Consider the following 16,458-nt stretch of genomic DNA (forward strand, 5'->3'; position numbering starts at 1 on the left):
GTTGCTCAGACGCGGAAGTGGTATTTCCGTGGCGAGCGATGGCGGTGTCGAGAGCGGAGAAAACAGATCAGTAGCCGGGGCGGGGGAGCAAAAATCGTGGTCGAGATCAGAAAAGGGGTCGGAGCCGGGAAACAGACGGGAATCAGAACGGGAGAGAGTCAGGGTCGAAAAGCTTGCCTAGCGTAACCTGAGGTTCGCAGACAGACCGAAAAAGGGAACTGAGAGGACGAGTTTTAATACTGACGGGAGCAGATCTGTCAATAAGCTGCAGCTGGTGCCACACCGGGCGGGCAAATTGGGCACCATGGCAACCATGACAGAAGCTGGCGCCACACAGGCGGGGCCAATTGGGCGCCAAGACAACCGCGACTCTACATTTAGGTGGACACAGTTTGTCAAATAACCTTTTTCCTACACTGACTAACACTATTCTCCCTCTTCAAAAAGCCATGTTTTTTTGTTTTTTTTTCAAAATCAGACCCCCTTCCCCCCAAAAAAAATCTTGACTTGAAAGTAGTATTTTAGTGTACGGCTGCTGTATTTGGAAGTCTCTAAAGAATAATCAACTCAAAACCATTCCATTAGATTTCCATTTTGGTCAAAGTTTGCCACAAGATTTTTTTCTTTGTTTAGTTTTGTGTTTTTAATATTCTGGAGACGGAAAGAGTAAACGATAAAATCTACCGCCTTTTAATGTCAAATGGTTGGCATGTGTGCTGATATTTGATCACTCGTTATGATGAATTTGTCAAAGATGTTTTCGTTCTATTCACGCTGGACTGTTTCACCCCTTCAATCGATCTTTTTTTGTTCAGTTACGCAAGAAAGATCTTTTTAATACCACGTTATGACTTTTCTCTGAGTAATTTCCATTTAATTAAGTGTTAAACGCAGTCTTGTCACTCTCCTGTTGTTAGTCCGTCTGCGAACCTCTGTGTATACAAGGTGAGGCTTTTTCAACCTTGACTCCCGTCTGTCCCGTTTTTGCCCCTGTTTGTCTCCGGCTATGAGCAGTTTTGTTCCTGACCATATCTGCTCTCCCGTACCGGCTTACAACCGATTTTTGATCTTCACTACGCCTACTCTCCTGTCCTGGCTTAAGACTCGTTTCCGACCCCGACTTGATCTCCCAGACCCGGCTACCGACCAGTTTTTCCGTCCCTGACACCGCCATCGCTCGCTACGGAAATTCCACTTCCGTCTTTAGATCACAGTCCGAGTGCGTACGGCGTACACTGGATCGTGGGCGCAGCCCTTCCTCTCTTTTTCAATAAAACTTGTCGTAATTGCTACGGAACTGGGTCCTGTTTCCATTCTGGTCCTGACATTTTCACCGTTCTATCCAGCAAAGCAAACTCCTTTTCTGCGACCTCGATCCATTCTCTCTCATACGACATGCATGGTTGTGGCCGCAATCCGTTATCCCTGGTCGACAGTTGCAGTGCATTTTTTCCACGGTTCAGCCCGCTAAAGTCTGTGATTATGGCCCAACTACAATGAACTGCACTGTTTAGGCCAATATACTCTAATGCACTACTCTCCAGTCTCCCGAAGTCCAAAATCAAGAGCCTTTAGCAGGTACAAATGCTGCAGCGAGGCTTTTAACTAAGACAAGAAAGTTTGATCACATAACCCCGATTTTGGCTAACCTGCATTGGCTCCCTGTTAGCTTAAGATGTGATTTTAAGGTTCTGTTGGTTTTATACAAAATCATACATGGACTTGCTCCCTCACATCTTAGCAGATTAAATTTCGCCCTATGTCCCGGTCCGGAGCCTTCGCTCTGAAAACGCTGGTCTACTAGTGATTCCAAGAGCCAAGAAGAGTTCCGCAGGTTCGAGAACGTTCTCCATCCGGGCCCGGTGATGTGGAATGCTCTTCCCCCTGATATTCAATCTGCAAGCTCAGTGGAAATGTTTAAATCTAAGCTTAAAAAACACTACATGACTTGACTTAGTTTCAATTACTGACACTTAGAGACAGTGAGAAATGAGGCTTACGCTCAAAATGAGAGCTCATTGTAGTAACTATTTCTTGTGCAGATTGCTTGATTGTCACTTGTGTTGCAGGTAAAAACACTTTTATTTTTATCTTTTATTTCTCCTTAAATGTAGCACTCGTTTGGTTGAATTAGCACGAGATTGCAGTTTTGTGAGGCTGCTTAGGCACCTGTCTATTGGGCAGGGACATTGATGTGTTCAGGGACATTTAGGTCATTTGATTGATTGTTTTCTTTGTGTGTTTTGCAGTTAATTGCGCTTCAAAATCCACGACACGGTCAATGTTTCAATGTGATCTTAATGAGAACTAAAACAGAGTATATCTCGTCTACCATGTGAAAGGGAAGGTTTAATTTTTGTTGAGTAAATTATACAACTTGGTTAAAAATTCGCCCCTTTTTGTTTGGGCTACAAGCAACTACCTGACCATGATTTTCTCCGATTATTTTTCAAGGTTACATTGTTCATTGAGCTTACTCGGGGATGTGATTTGACCAAAGTGAAATTATCTGAAAAATAGGCGGGGGTCTGGGGGCCGCGGGCACCCAGCTAGGTCCAGGGCAGTGCCCTGGTGGGGGGACAAGTGGGGCGAAGCCCCCCGGAGCTCATGGGTTTTCCGTGGTTTTAAGTACTTTCAATGCACTCAGATGACAAAGAAATAGACAAAACAACAGCATCAATTTTCAATGTATTTTGAAATATCCCATATAAAATTACAGTTTAAGTCAACTCAAAATCAGTCACATTAAAAACATTGGACTGCCTTTGCTTTTAAAAACTAACACTGAGAATATCATCATATCTAACTAATGTAATTACTAAGTTAAAACATTAATCATGTTGAAGAGTTCAAATTTCATGAACAAATAATTGTATCATGACCAAATGAAAAGTAACTCATATTACAACATACCACAAATGTCTTTGTTATAGCAGAAGATGTTATCTATAAATGAAAGTACAATAAGTATAGGCCCTACAGTAAAGTGTTGGTGTAATGTACACATGAAAATCTATTATACCAGCTCAGTAGCCTAGATGGTAAGGCGCCCGCTTTGAGACTGGGAGGTCGGTGGTTCGCGCCCCGGCCGAGTCATTCCTAAGACTTAAAAAGTGGTCGGCGGCGCCCTCTGTTGGCTGCGGCTGCATCGGCTCGCTACAACGGGTCAGGTGCAATCGACATTTCGTTCTGTGTACATTGTTACACAGAATGACAATACAAGGAAATTATTATTATTATTATTATTATTATTGTAATTGTTAAATATTTATGGCCATTTTTATTACGTTATAATATTTTCGAAAAAAAGGGGATAACTGTCAAATAAATTTGAAAAGTTTACCACCTACCTCAAAATTCACAACTCTATCAGCAACTGGTACAGGTTTTTGGGGTGGATCACGTCTCTCTATTACCGCTTCCGTTTGTGGTGTCAATAAGGGATGGAGGCCTTAAAGTTTTGGAGTTTTCGTTTGGGCACCGAAGCTACCAGCGATGGAATAATTTGTTGTTCTTGACTCAGGGATGTGATTTGACCAAAGTGAAATTATCTGAAAATTAGGCGGGGGTCTGGGGGCCACGGGCACCCAGCTAGGTCCAGGGCAGTGCCCTGGTGGGGGGACAAGTGGGGCGAAGCCCCCCGGAGCTCATGGGTTTTCCGTGGTTTTAAGTACTTTCAATGCACTCAGATGACAAAGAAATAGACAAAACAACAGCATAAATTTTCAATGTATTTTGAACTATCCCATATAAAATTAGTTTAAGTCAACTCAAAATCAGTCACATTAAAAAACATTGGACTGCCTTTGCTTTTAAAAACTATCACTGAGAATATCATCATATCTAACTCATGTGATTACTAAATTAACACATAAATCATGTTGAAGAGTTCAAATTTCATTAACAAATAATTGTATCATGACCAAATGAAAAGTAACTCATATTAGAACATACCACAAATGTTTTTGTTATAGCAGAAGATGTTATCTATAAATGAAAGTACTGTAGTGGGTTGTACATAATTCACCCACGGAACCATTGTTAGCGAGTTCCTAGGGGGACTCTTAATTCGGCCGGTTCTAGCCACTCTCGTGTTTGTTTTGTTATTGCCAGTTTAAATGTCATTAAATCAGCTTTCGTTGGCACCTTTGACACTCCGCCTACGACTCCCGTCTCTGCTCGCTACATTGGATCACGTCGGGGTCACCCACATTTGTAGATAATTCCTCCTCTAACCAGTCCGATCGAAACTTGTTTTTTACGATCTTAGCAATTTCTTTAACTCGCGGAGCATCTTTGCGTTCGATCTCGGACATCTTTCTTTAAACACTCAGCAAAAACGTGTGAGAAATGAACAATGGCATACTCCTACGCCTTTATAACAAGCGCGTTTATTGGTCAACACGGAGACTTCAACCAATCACAAGTACGTTTCATTTCAGTTACGGAAACACTAAAATGGAATGCTGTCGAGACGAAATCGTTTTTTTTACCAATTAAAAAATCGGAAATTTTAAAATTTTATTTTTGGAGATAAAAAAGGCGGAATTCTGCAAATTAGCGGAAAAATCACATCCCTGTTGACTGGAGTTCTTTCACATGTTTTTTGTTCTTTGCGTGACTTTCAAGAGCTTTGAAACCTCTCCCACCATAGTCAATGGTATCATGGCATCAAATGCAAAGCGCTTTCCCGGCACGATCGATTTTCCTAATAAAGTCACTTAACAAATTCGTCACAGTCTTCTTTCCAACATTTGTAGATAATTCCTTCTCTAACCAGTTCGATCGAAACTTGGTTTATCAATTTCTTTACCTCGCGGAGCATCTTTGCGTTCGATCTCGGACATCTTTCTTTAAACACTCGGCAAAAACGTGTGAGAAATGAACAATGGCATACTCCTACGCCTTTATAACAAGCGCGTTTATTGGTCAACACGGAGACTTCAACCAATCGCAAGTACGTTTCATTTCAGTTAAGGAAACACTAAAATGGAATGCTGTAGAGACGAAATCGTTTTTTTTACCAATTAAAAAATCGGAAATTTAAAAATTTTATTTTTGGAGATAAAAAAAGCGGAATTCCGCGAATTATAGGAAAAATCACATCCTTGCTTACTTGAAACTAACTGTTTCTACTGAAACAAAGACAAAATGTCCACTACATCTAATGAAGACATTCATTAATATTACTTGAATAGAAACAGGAAAAGGCAAAAATTACAAGGTCAAGATTTTCACCCCCCTGTAAAAAGATAGTATTTATGAGAGTTTTCTGGTGCCTGGCCTTGTCCTTTTCTGCTTTTTCTTGTTTCTGTTCAGCCCACCAGTTGAAAATTTCAATAAAAAGTTTTGTCTGTGCCCTCCTAAAAGAAGTAGAACGATGTGCAGTGCTGATTTGTCTTGTATTTTGTGTAATTTCCATGAATGGGTCTACTCCATTGAGAATGCTACAATTTTTTTCTATCCAATTACCAAGAGCTTGTTTTGCTGGAGTGCTGGTCATGAATTGGGGTTCCCCTTCACTTTACGGGTTGGTGATGGTGCTACTGGAGCTTGGGGAGACAATGACAGTGGAAGTGCTGGAGTCAAAATCCCCCTCATTTTCTTTCTCTGTGGCGCCAAACTCAAGGCGTCTCTTTTTTCCCCCTGCTGGTGTAGCCCCCTGGGTTGTGCGTAGAGTCCTGATGTTTTGCAACCTCTTGTTCAGTCGCTTAAAGAGTTTGAACTGAAACATGAAATATAAAGACCATGAGCAAATGGAAACATTTAGGACAGCACATGGACTAACAAAGACAAACAATCCATTTACTTGTGTTGGTTAGGAGTGTGCAAGGGACAGATGTTAATACAGAACCATTTAGGTCCAATATATCAATACGTTTATCAAACATAGTTACTTGTCTATAGATAAGATAGGTAACATACTATCTACATCCCAATTCCCATATTGTTTGAGACTGGAAAGAAATTCCCATCAGTCAAATTAAGTGGCTGACTATATCCATTTCATCATTCATATAAAAAAATAATGACAACAAAGGATACCAATCACCAAGTCATTGTACCCTTCCACTCATATTGTGATGAAATGATTACATGTTGAAATGCTTGCTTACCCATGGACGTTGTAGATCCAGTTTATCGGACAACATTGGGTAATACAAAACAAGTCTCCTTGCCATTGACTGCAGGTCTTCTTTGGTAGGGTATTTTCTGAAGTCGACGGTCGAGGCCCTCAATATAGAGAGCATGTTAGTCACTGTATTTCTAATGAGCCTACAAGAGAGCTTTCTAGAGAGCTCACACTCTCCTCCTCGTCCAATTTTTTTCATTTCAAAATAGTGTTTTCTAACATGCTCTAATTCACTATCTGTGTAAATAACATATTGGAGGCTCGAAAGTTGTATAGTTTTGGCTGGACTTTCCTCTTTATTTGTATCGTCGTTTGTTGGGTGTTGGTTGTGGTTGCTGGATGAGGCCTGCTTCAGTGAATAAATCCATGAAAAGAAGACAAATTTACCTTTGCTGAGATGGTGTCTTAAGAAAATCTTAAGGGACAATGAGACAAGTTTGTCATACCTCAGGATGCACAACATTCCAAATGAATTTTCTCCTAAGAAAATGTTCAGGCCCTGGAAAAAGGTCTCGCAGATCATCCATTGAAAGTTTGCGCAGAGCATCTGCATCAATTTCCGCCACTGTGGTATAAATAGAGACAAATAAAAAAATGAAATGATCTGCATTTATATAGCGCTTTTCAAGTCAATGACTTCCCAAAGCGCTTTACATTGTGCTTCACATTTTCCAATAGCGGCCGTGATCTGTGCAGACATGTAAGGCGATAACCTGCTTATTAGGGGTATTGGGGGTTCAGTGTCTTACCCAAGGACACTTCGGCATGTAACACGGAAAAGCCGGGACTCGAACTGGGATCCCTTAATCCTAAAACGATCGCTCTACCTCCTGAGCTACTGCCGCCCCAAGACAGAGGAAAATGATTTGAAGAATAATGACAACTGATTAAGAATAATCCAGAGATTATGTAGTTCTAGCACTGTTACGTTCCTTTACCTAAAACTCTTGTTCCAACATGCTTAGAGGTTAAGACATGCAGGCCATTAATAGAGACAGCAGCACAATATCTCTAAATTTTGTAGTACTGAATAAACACACATTTCATAAGCAACTATCACAGAAATATTATGAGTAAAGCAAAACGAACTGAGATAAAGTTGAGCTAACCCCTTACCAAACGGTCGTTGATTTAAAACGTTAACTACGCATAAACACCGTTGAGAATAATATTTTATTCTTAATCACATTGTTTCTTGTTAAATGTTAAGACAATACAAACCTTTTAATCGTAAAAGTATTTCACTTCTCTCTAAGTCAAAATACCGAATGGAGTTCGTCGAACGTTGGGGTTGTATGAGCGAGTCCAAGTAGGTCCGAATAAATGGGCGGAACCATATAAAGGAACGCACTATACAATTATTAAACATAATCTATTAACTACCTCAGGGAAAAATATAATGTTCTCATTTATAAATATTAAATTTGTGTTTCGAAGTAAAGACTATCCAATTTTAGTTAGGACACCGTACGGGCCAGTCACTTGCATTGTAAATGGCATCCCTCTTGTTTTGATATAGAATTATCGAGCGCGAAAAAAGGCGGAAACTAGCACCTAACGTATGCAACACCATCAACACAACCACTCTCGATTTGATTACAGTACTGCTGTAGCAGACATGGGTGGATGGCGCTGCCTTATTTGTTTTGCATTTATTGCGTTGACTTTGAAGGCACTCCTAAGTCACATTAATATAGCCCACGGACGTAATAGGAACTTTCGTTCAATTTGTGGAATTAATGAATGCAGAGAACAGTACTGAGTATTCAATTCGTTTTACTATCACATCAAACGCAGGCATGCTTCATATATGACCAATGGACGCCCACCCATGCAGTGCGTGCCGTTTTCGCTCAGGCTGGGTTGGAAGTGAGAGGTTCGACACAGCAATATTTTCAAACTGTATTACACCCACTAGCAACCAAATTGAAGAGTCGACCTCAAGTACTGTGACTAGCGATGATGCAAATTGCAATCAGCCCGCCCTCTCGCAAAAAGATGCTTTCCGCGGTGAGCGCGCCAGAATGCCAAACCAAGAGCGAGTGCACGATACTCAGCCAACTATGAAGGAACATGTAAGCTCTCATATTGAAAGCGACAAAGTAAAACAATTTGGCTTTTTTGTGATGCAGTTCAATTAGTGTGACTTGTTCTGACATGTTAAGCTAAATCTAGGCTCCCACAGCTCGTTCTGTTTATTGCTGAACAATAAGTTGAACCTAGCTGCTAAAATACGACCATAGGCTATTTTGTTCATGTCATTTGTACTTTTGACATGATTTGCATGTTTGTTGGAACATGACAATATCCTACATAACTTATGTTCTCGTCAGATATAGGCCTATACTGATGCACCCAAAAACAATATTTAAAAAGTCCACTGCACGGAAATCATATAGGGTTAAGTTATGGAGAGATGTGGGTAAGATGTTCATTCTAGAATGAAAAAAATATCATTAACGTCAAGACTAATAGTTTGATGATTTGAAGGGCACAATACAGTGGGACCTCGCTACTTCATGCTTCGACGTTCGCGGATTCAGAGCTTCGCGGGCCTAAAAAATAACTATAATAAAATAAAATATATTTTTTCCCCCCCAAGCTTTTTTAAAGGAGCGTCGCTACTGCGTGGTTCCATGTTCGCAGGTTCAGAGCTTCGCAGGTCTAAAAAAAAAAAAAAAAAAAAAAAGGAATAATAAAAAATAAAAACTTTTTTTTTTTAAAGCATTTTTGAAGGGGCGTCGCTACTTCGCAGCCCGTACCTCCGACTCTTTGCCTGCCTCCTGTTTTTCTACCTGATCTCCGTTGCCAACCCGTTTCCGAATTTGCCTGCGACCTGCCCTGCCCGCCTGACTCCTGATCTCTCTTCCGAACACAACGACGCCCTTCTTCTCCAGCCCCAACCAACAACACGACGACTACGCCTGTTCACGACCATTCCCGCCAAGCCTTCACCCGCCTGTCAAGTCTTGACAATCCGTCAAACAACGGATCGAAGATTCACGTCCTGTCATTCCTTCCTTCCAATAAAAACCAAGAAACGAATGCAAGTGATCTCAGTTTTCCTTCCGTCTCGCCTGACAATTAAGCCTGGTTTGCAGATTAAAACGGTTCTTATTAAAATACTGACAAATGCTTCTGTTCCGTGACCCCTCTACCCAATCACATTACTTGTGCTGTAGTTGATTGATATATCAAATGAGTTCTCTCTCACTCTCTCTCTCTCTACAGAGGAATGTCAACAGCAATGTGTCAGAAGTACAACAATTTCAATTTCATCTTGTAGAAACCTTGAAAGAAAGAGTAAAAGACATTTTTGACACTCATGGCCATTCAGACAACATAGAACACCTGCAGCATGAGGCTCTGGCAACATTTGATGACTTTCCAGATCCATTCTCCATGTTGACCACAACATTCATGCAGGACCAAACCATTAAGGAACATTTTACCCCAGTTGAACCGGAGGAGGTTGTAATATCCCAAAGACTGTGTAGAGTAAAGAGAGGTTCTTCACGGGTTCTTAAACTCAAAAACAAGGTTTTTTTCTATGTTCCCAAGACTGGGAGGTTGCTGGTTCAAGCCTCGGCCGAGGTCATACCTAAGACTTACAACATTGGTACTCATTGCCTCCCTGCTTGGCGCTCGGCATTAAGGGTTGGAATTGGGGGTTTGGTCACCTATTGACTCCTAACACAGCAGTTGGGTCTAAAATGGCGGCGCCCTGTTTGGTTGCGGCTGCATAGGCTCGCTACAGTTTAACTGTACGAGTCAGGTGTATCGACATTTCGTTCTGTGTGCATGGTTACAAAGAATGACAATAAAAGTGAATTCTATTCTATTGTTCTATTCTATCAAGAGCCTAGAGCAGCTGTTGTCCAACCCAAGAATACACAGTACGGCCAGTACTCCTCCAGAGAATTGTAACAAAGATGGATTTCTCTGTGACATAGTGGATGGTAGCCTTTTCAAAAGTCATCCGTTATTTTCATTGAAGCCCACTGCTTTACAGTTGATATTGTATTCTGATGAGATAGACTTATGTAACCCTCTTGGACCACATACTTCTGTGAACAAGTTACTCATGTTTTATTATACACTAGGAAACATAGACCCCAAGTTTAGGTCAAAGCTGGCTGCTATACGACTACTTGCTATTGCCATAGCTAAGGACATTGCAAAAGCAGGTGTTGATGCTATTTTAGAACGCATTGAAAAGGATTTAAAAGAATTGTACAATTGTGTCAAAATTGGGACAGGTCAAATCATATATGGTGCAGTAATATCTATATGTGGCGATACCCTTGCTCAGCATGAAATGGCTGAGTTTAAGTCTGCTAATGTCTATTCTTAACCCGTCATAGCGAGGGTAAAAGGTTTTCTATTGAACACTATATCTTCCATCCATCCATCTTCTACCGCTTTGTCCCTTTCGGGGTGACGGGTGGGGAGGCTGGAGCCTATCCCATTTACCTCGGGCATAAGCAGGGTACACCCTGGTTGAGTCGCCACCTCATCACGTGGCCAACACAGATAGACAAACAACCATTCACACTGCCACACTGAATTGTACCTGAGTAAACGAATACATACAATGATGCATAAAATGAATTTTTACATTATCTCAATGAGTTGGGTTACATTCTTAAAACAAGTTGATGTGAGTCTTGAAACAATTAAAAAATATCCTTAAGCTGAGTTGTTAATATGCCTATAGGCTATCTCTTCAACAATTTAAGATACATTTGCTTACAATTACTTGAATAATCTAAGTTAGTTGGCACAATATTATTTTTCTTGAAACAAGTGATAGTATCTTAACTATCTTCAGCATGAATAAGTAAATAAGTCCAAAAATAATTGTGATCAGATAAATACACTTAATTCAAGTAAATGACACTAGTCCATACTTTCATTTTCTGCAGTGTATTAGCCGTTCCTGCACATTTTGGCCTCTCTCCAAAACCATGCGGTACCAAAGTGTATACACTTAACACAATAAAATTGTATCGGAAAAAAATTGTTCCATTTGATTACCACGGCATTTTGATGCAAATATTTGTTATTTGAAGTCAGGTCATGTTTATTTGTGACACCCTTAATCACAAAGAGTCTCAAAGGGCTGTACAGACTATTAAGACACATCCCCTGATCTAAAACCTACATGAGGGCAAGGAAAAACTCAAAAACCTCGACATGAGGAAAATGAAGAAACCTTGAGAAGGGACTGTACGTGAGGTCATCCCCTTCAAGGAAAACACAAATTTGAAGGAAAACAAGTTTAAGCTTAAAACACACATCTATTCTATTTTGTCTGAAAATATATGATGTGGCTCTCTCAATTTCTTTTTAAAACATTTTTTGCTTTTATGGCTCTTTGGGTCAGAAAAGTTCCTGACCCCCTGCCTTACAACCGAAGAGAAAGAGGGGAAGATAGTAGTTTATATTTATATGTCACTGATAACTAACAAGTGAGAAAACTTACGAGTTCTGAACAAGAGGAGGGGCTTCATGCGGAGGAATTCCTTCAGAGTGGACTGCAACAACAGAAACTCTTGCGCCAGGTGCTTCATTTGGACGCAGTGCTCGTTCATGCTGGAAATGCGCATCCGATCCCTGTGCCCACAAAGAAAAGAGAAGAGTGAGGGCCATCAAACCTTTTCAGACGTGGCTTTTCCCTTTCAAAAATGTTAAGGAGTGCAATATAAAATTTGCCACAACTCATAAATCATTCTGTTCTATTTGATGAAGAAATGGGAAATAACCCGCCAATTCAAAAGAAAAAAAAAACTAGTGAAGCAAGGACTCGCCAGGAAGAATAATATGACATCAGTTCTAAATGGAAGACTGAAAATTGAATGGAACATTTTCAATTCCGGGGCAAACTGCTCCAACTATTACACAACCTCACAAATGGACTTTCAAATTTTACACAAATTATACTTAATGGGGCCATACAGGATACATTAAATCCAAAGTCAACCCAAATGATTTCTCTGTGATGATACAAACTCTACATTTTGATTCATATTGTCTGTCCAATGTCTTTTTTCAACCTTTTCTGAGTCAAGAAAATTGAGACTTAAAAAAGGAAAACTATTTAGAATTGATGCTCCTGTTGGATATTCTACTCTTGTAAAGATTTCTTTTCTCAAAAGAAGATTACCAAAAAAAAAGGATTTTTGGTGGGATGTTAACATTTTTCTCTTATACTAAAAATAATATTGCAAAATAATAATATATAAAATGGGCAAAACCACGCAATTTGTTAATTGCTAAAAATAATATTTTCATAATTAGCTAAATTTTCTGCCACTCGAGCAACATTTTACAGGGAAAAATTATTATTTTATGTAACATACTAAATATTTGTTTCTGGATTTTATGCAACGTGGAAAAATAAAACATAAAAAGTCTTATGGTAAGGAATCTTGATGTGTTTTTTTTTTCCCACAAATGAAATGATCTGAAATGATCTGCATTTATATAGCGCTTGGCCGTGATCTATGCAGCCATGTAAGGCGCTAACCTGCTTTAGAGTGCTTCGAGGTCCTAAGATTAGCCACAATGCATTGCTGGCGGGCATTTTGGAAGTCAACAAAGCTTTTCACTTCATTGTTATTGTTCAGCGAACCAGTTAGATTCTACATTGTAATGCCGAATACGTGCGTTATTGTTGGCTGTTGTAGCCGAGGGGAAAAGGGTGGGAAAGGCTTCTTTAGACTTTCGAAGTGTGTTTACGATCAGGGGATTGAAGCTCAGGAGAAAAGCGAACGGCGAAGACGAGTGTGGCTGGCAGCTTTCAACCGGTCCAATTTGCCAAAGCTTGACTGTGTTCGTGTTTGTTCTGACCACTTTCTGACAGGTAAATTGAATTATTTATGATGTAGAAATAAATTTTAAAAAGGTTATGGGACATGTGTACTTCATGACAACAGCTCGACGACCCCAAACTACTTTTATAACATATATGTGAGGTATTTCGCCGAAAACGACATTTAAAAACCGAACAAAACTCCGTTTCTCATTCGTACACTATTTTGGTGGAGAAATTTAACGCGGTTTCAGGGAAAGAGAGTCTCCTTTCCTCACTCAACTCGTGTCAATAGAGTATTTAAAGTCCCCGAAAGCTAAGCTAACTTAGCCACTGGTGCGCCGTTCGGAGAAGCGTTGCCTTTCCCGGGTTGCTCAACATAGAACAAAAGGGAAGCAACATGAGAACAACATTCCCCTAAACCTGCAACACAGTTGCAATGGGCACACAGAATCTATGATGACTTGTCAACAATGATCCATGGTTGTAAACTTGGCTGAGACAAACTCTGAGAATATAGAACTTTCCCTTTCACAATCTTGTTTTCCTCACCTTCGCTTGTGTGCACAGACACATCCCGAACCCAACCAGACACAAATCTGTCGTAGGCTTCCATACTTTTGTAATTTTGAAAATCCTTCAGTTCACAAAAGGGACTTGGGTGGAAAATAAGATAGTTAACAAGTTCGATGTAAGTCACACACGGCAACAAATCGGGATCAGACTTCAGTCCTTGTTTTTAATTTTGTAGGGATCCAATTTTCCAATAAAATGCAACTTTGCAGCGTACCGCTCGCGTGCTTGCTTGTCTAAACTCTCCACGTAGTTTTCCATAGTGTTGATGGACAAAATCCGTACACAAACTAAGCTAGTTGAGTAAATAAATAGACAAACTGAGTAAATATTTGCTCCTCTCGCTATCACCGCTTGTAATCGACTGACTTCCGAAATGGCGGCGCGAAGCCGTGTTACTATTTTTAGCACAAAGCTCGGAGCCCTCTATTGGGGGTATTGGGGGGTTCAGTGTCTTACCCGAGGACACTTCGACATGTAACACGGACAAGCTGGGATTCGAACTGGGATCCCTTAATCCTAAAAACGATCGCTCTACCTCCTGAGCTACTGCCGCCCCAAATCAAAAAAATAGAACTTATTAATTTGAGCCATTTTGCTGGTTTCTACTCCCACACTCCTTTTTTTTTACTAGCTCTTGCTGCTTCTTGTGGCTGCTTTGCATAGTTGCAGTGTGGTTTCACCCTTAAAATAAAAACTTGAAATATGAGAAATTAAAAAAACAGACTAATGGACATACAATTTACTTCCACCCCCAACTTCCCTGCCAGGCTAAAGCTATATTACCTTCGCCTTCTCGAGCCCACTTGGCAGTCAGCATATTCATCATCAAATCGACTCCACAGCTACTACGTAGCTTGTTTGAGGATCCATTTGGAGACAATTAATTGAAAACATTTGAACGTATTTGAAACTAGTTTTTAGTTTATCACTAGGAAGAAACTATCTAAGACATACCTACATATTTTTGCAAGTATTCTTTCACATGGGTTTCCTTGATTTTGTGAAAGCAAATCTTCACCTTATTAGTTCCACACGGGGAGCGGCATCAAAGTTTGAATTACAAACTTGAATCCCCTTTAGGGCCAAGGGTTATATACTGTTGTTTCTGCACTATAAGGTGGAATCCCCCAAAATAGTCTTCCCCCATTTTTTTAATATATAAGGCGCAATGGACTTAAACGCGCATGGGATAAAAACTACTCTAATTAGTTTTTAATTAAAATTACTTCATGGTGTGGAGAGCGCCGGATCCTATCAACCAGACAACTAGTGGATAGGATTCATTTTCAAATGTCATTTGAACAACTTTTAAGTGGAGCCTAATGTCACAGAATGTGGTTGGAAATTGATTTCGACACCATTTAGGGACACATTTTCGTGACCAATATCCGTCCAACTTTCTCACCCACTTTCCTTCTTTTGGATCACAGTTACGCTAAATTCAATGTAGGGGATTAAAACGTGACTTGCTTGTATCACCCAAAAATATGTCTGAATACTGCAATCCCCGCCTTGGTGCATCGCGGCTTTTTGTGGGGCCTGGCAGCTTTTTCTATTCACCAAAAAGTGTATTACACTCGTCCGGCCGGGATCTATTATCCCCAATCCTATATTGCTACGAGCAGAGACTTTTGTCGGGGGACGTGCCGTTCTGACCTGCCTAAAATGCACAGCTGTGGTCACAATCTATTAAACCCAGAATAGACCTGAATAGCGGAGTTCTGTAGGGCCTTGCAGCTGTTTTTTGCTGTTCTCTTCACCAAAAAGTGAACTCCATTCACACCAATTCAAAATAGTCTTCCCCCCATTTTTTTAATATATAAGGCGCACTGGACTATAACGCGCATGGGATAAAAACTACTCTAATTAGTTTTTAATTAAAATTACTTCATGGTGTGGAGAGCGCCGGATCCTATCCACTAGACAACTAGCGATACATAAAACACATGAAACGGCATTAGGTTTTATCTCAAATTATCACACTATCTACAGTCACTGTGCCAAATTGTTGATGTTATTATTGGGCCGTGCCGGGAGCATATTGTCAGACATTAAACTGGTCTGTACAGCCGACTCGCAAAGTCTTTACGAAGCGCACAGGATTCGGAACAGAATGACGATAAAGGTATCGTAGGAAGTAATTAGGTCATTCTGAACTAAGAGAACAGCAATGTGGGGATGTAATTCCGTCGCTCTGAAATATATAAATGAATACATGTCTGCACATATTTGAAATGTTTGTCACTTAGTTTGTGCCGGGAAAAAGTGAAACAACATTCTATCTGCCCTAACAGATTACAGATTATCTGCTACTGTGACTGAAAATAGCGTGATATGTCTTTATAGTCATCTGAAAGATAGGATCCAGTGCTTTCCCCGTCGACATCTGGGTTCGTTGCCCGTTGCATTCAACGTTATGCAATTGTGAACAATCATTAATGTCCCTGGTGGCCTGGTGGTTAGGATTTCGTGTTCTTACCATTGTTGTCCGGTTCGATCCCCGTTGCCACCATTGTTATGCATTTCTGGTCAGTAATAAAATGTAACGACTGATCAATAATTGCACAAATATGGGAATGCATGGGCAGCACGGCGGCGCAGTGGTTAGCGCGTGTGCGGCACAGCTCTGAGGCCATGAGATCGAACCTCCTGTGTGGAGATTGCGTGTTCTCTCCGTGCTTGCGTGGGTTTCCCTTGGGCACTACAGTTTCCTCCCACATTCCAAAAAAGTGCATGTGAGGTTAATTGGCCGGTCCAAATTGTCCCTAGATGTGAACGAGTGAGCGAATTGTCTGTCCCTGTGTGCCCTGCAACTGGCTGGTGACCAGTTCAGGGTGTCCCATAGCCACTGGGATGGGCTCCAGCTCCCCGCAACCCTACTGAGGATAAGCGGTGCATATAATGGATGGATGGATGGGAATTCATTTCTACTTTT

The 16,458-nt window shown here is 40.6% G+C and overlaps 1 protein-coding gene across 2 annotated transcripts in view; it reads right to left on the reverse strand.

Moving 5' to 3' along the window:
* Positions 1-2,676: 2,676 nt before the first annotated feature.
* Positions 2,677-16,458, reverse strand: part of LOC148367542 (uncharacterized) — a 28,926-nt gene continuing 15,144 nt past the window's right edge. Inside the window, exons 6-9 of one of the 2 annotated variants that reach the window (XM_088334525.1) lie at positions 11,619-11,749; positions 6,580-6,698; positions 6,117-6,479; positions 2,677-5,725 (exon numbers count right to left, since the gene is read on the reverse strand). In XM_088334525.1, coding sequence (XP_088190651.1) covers positions 5,525-5,725; positions 6,117-6,479; positions 6,580-6,698; positions 11,619-11,749 — 814 coding nt within the window. In that variant the 3' untranslated portion in view covers positions 2,677-5,524. Of the gene's footprint in view, positions 5,726-6,116; positions 6,483-6,579; positions 6,699-11,618; positions 11,750-16,458 lie in introns of both variants that reach the window. The other variant, XM_088334524.1, reaches the window with a different exon arrangement.

The sequence above is a fragment of the Urocampus carinirostris genome, chromosome 4 (assembly GCF_059441175.1).
Source record: "Urocampus carinirostris isolate Australia breed hairy pipefish chromosome 4, RoL_Ucar_1.0, whole genome shotgun sequence".
Lineage (NCBI taxonomy): Eukaryota > Metazoa > Chordata > Actinopteri > Syngnathiformes > Syngnathidae > Urocampus > Urocampus carinirostris.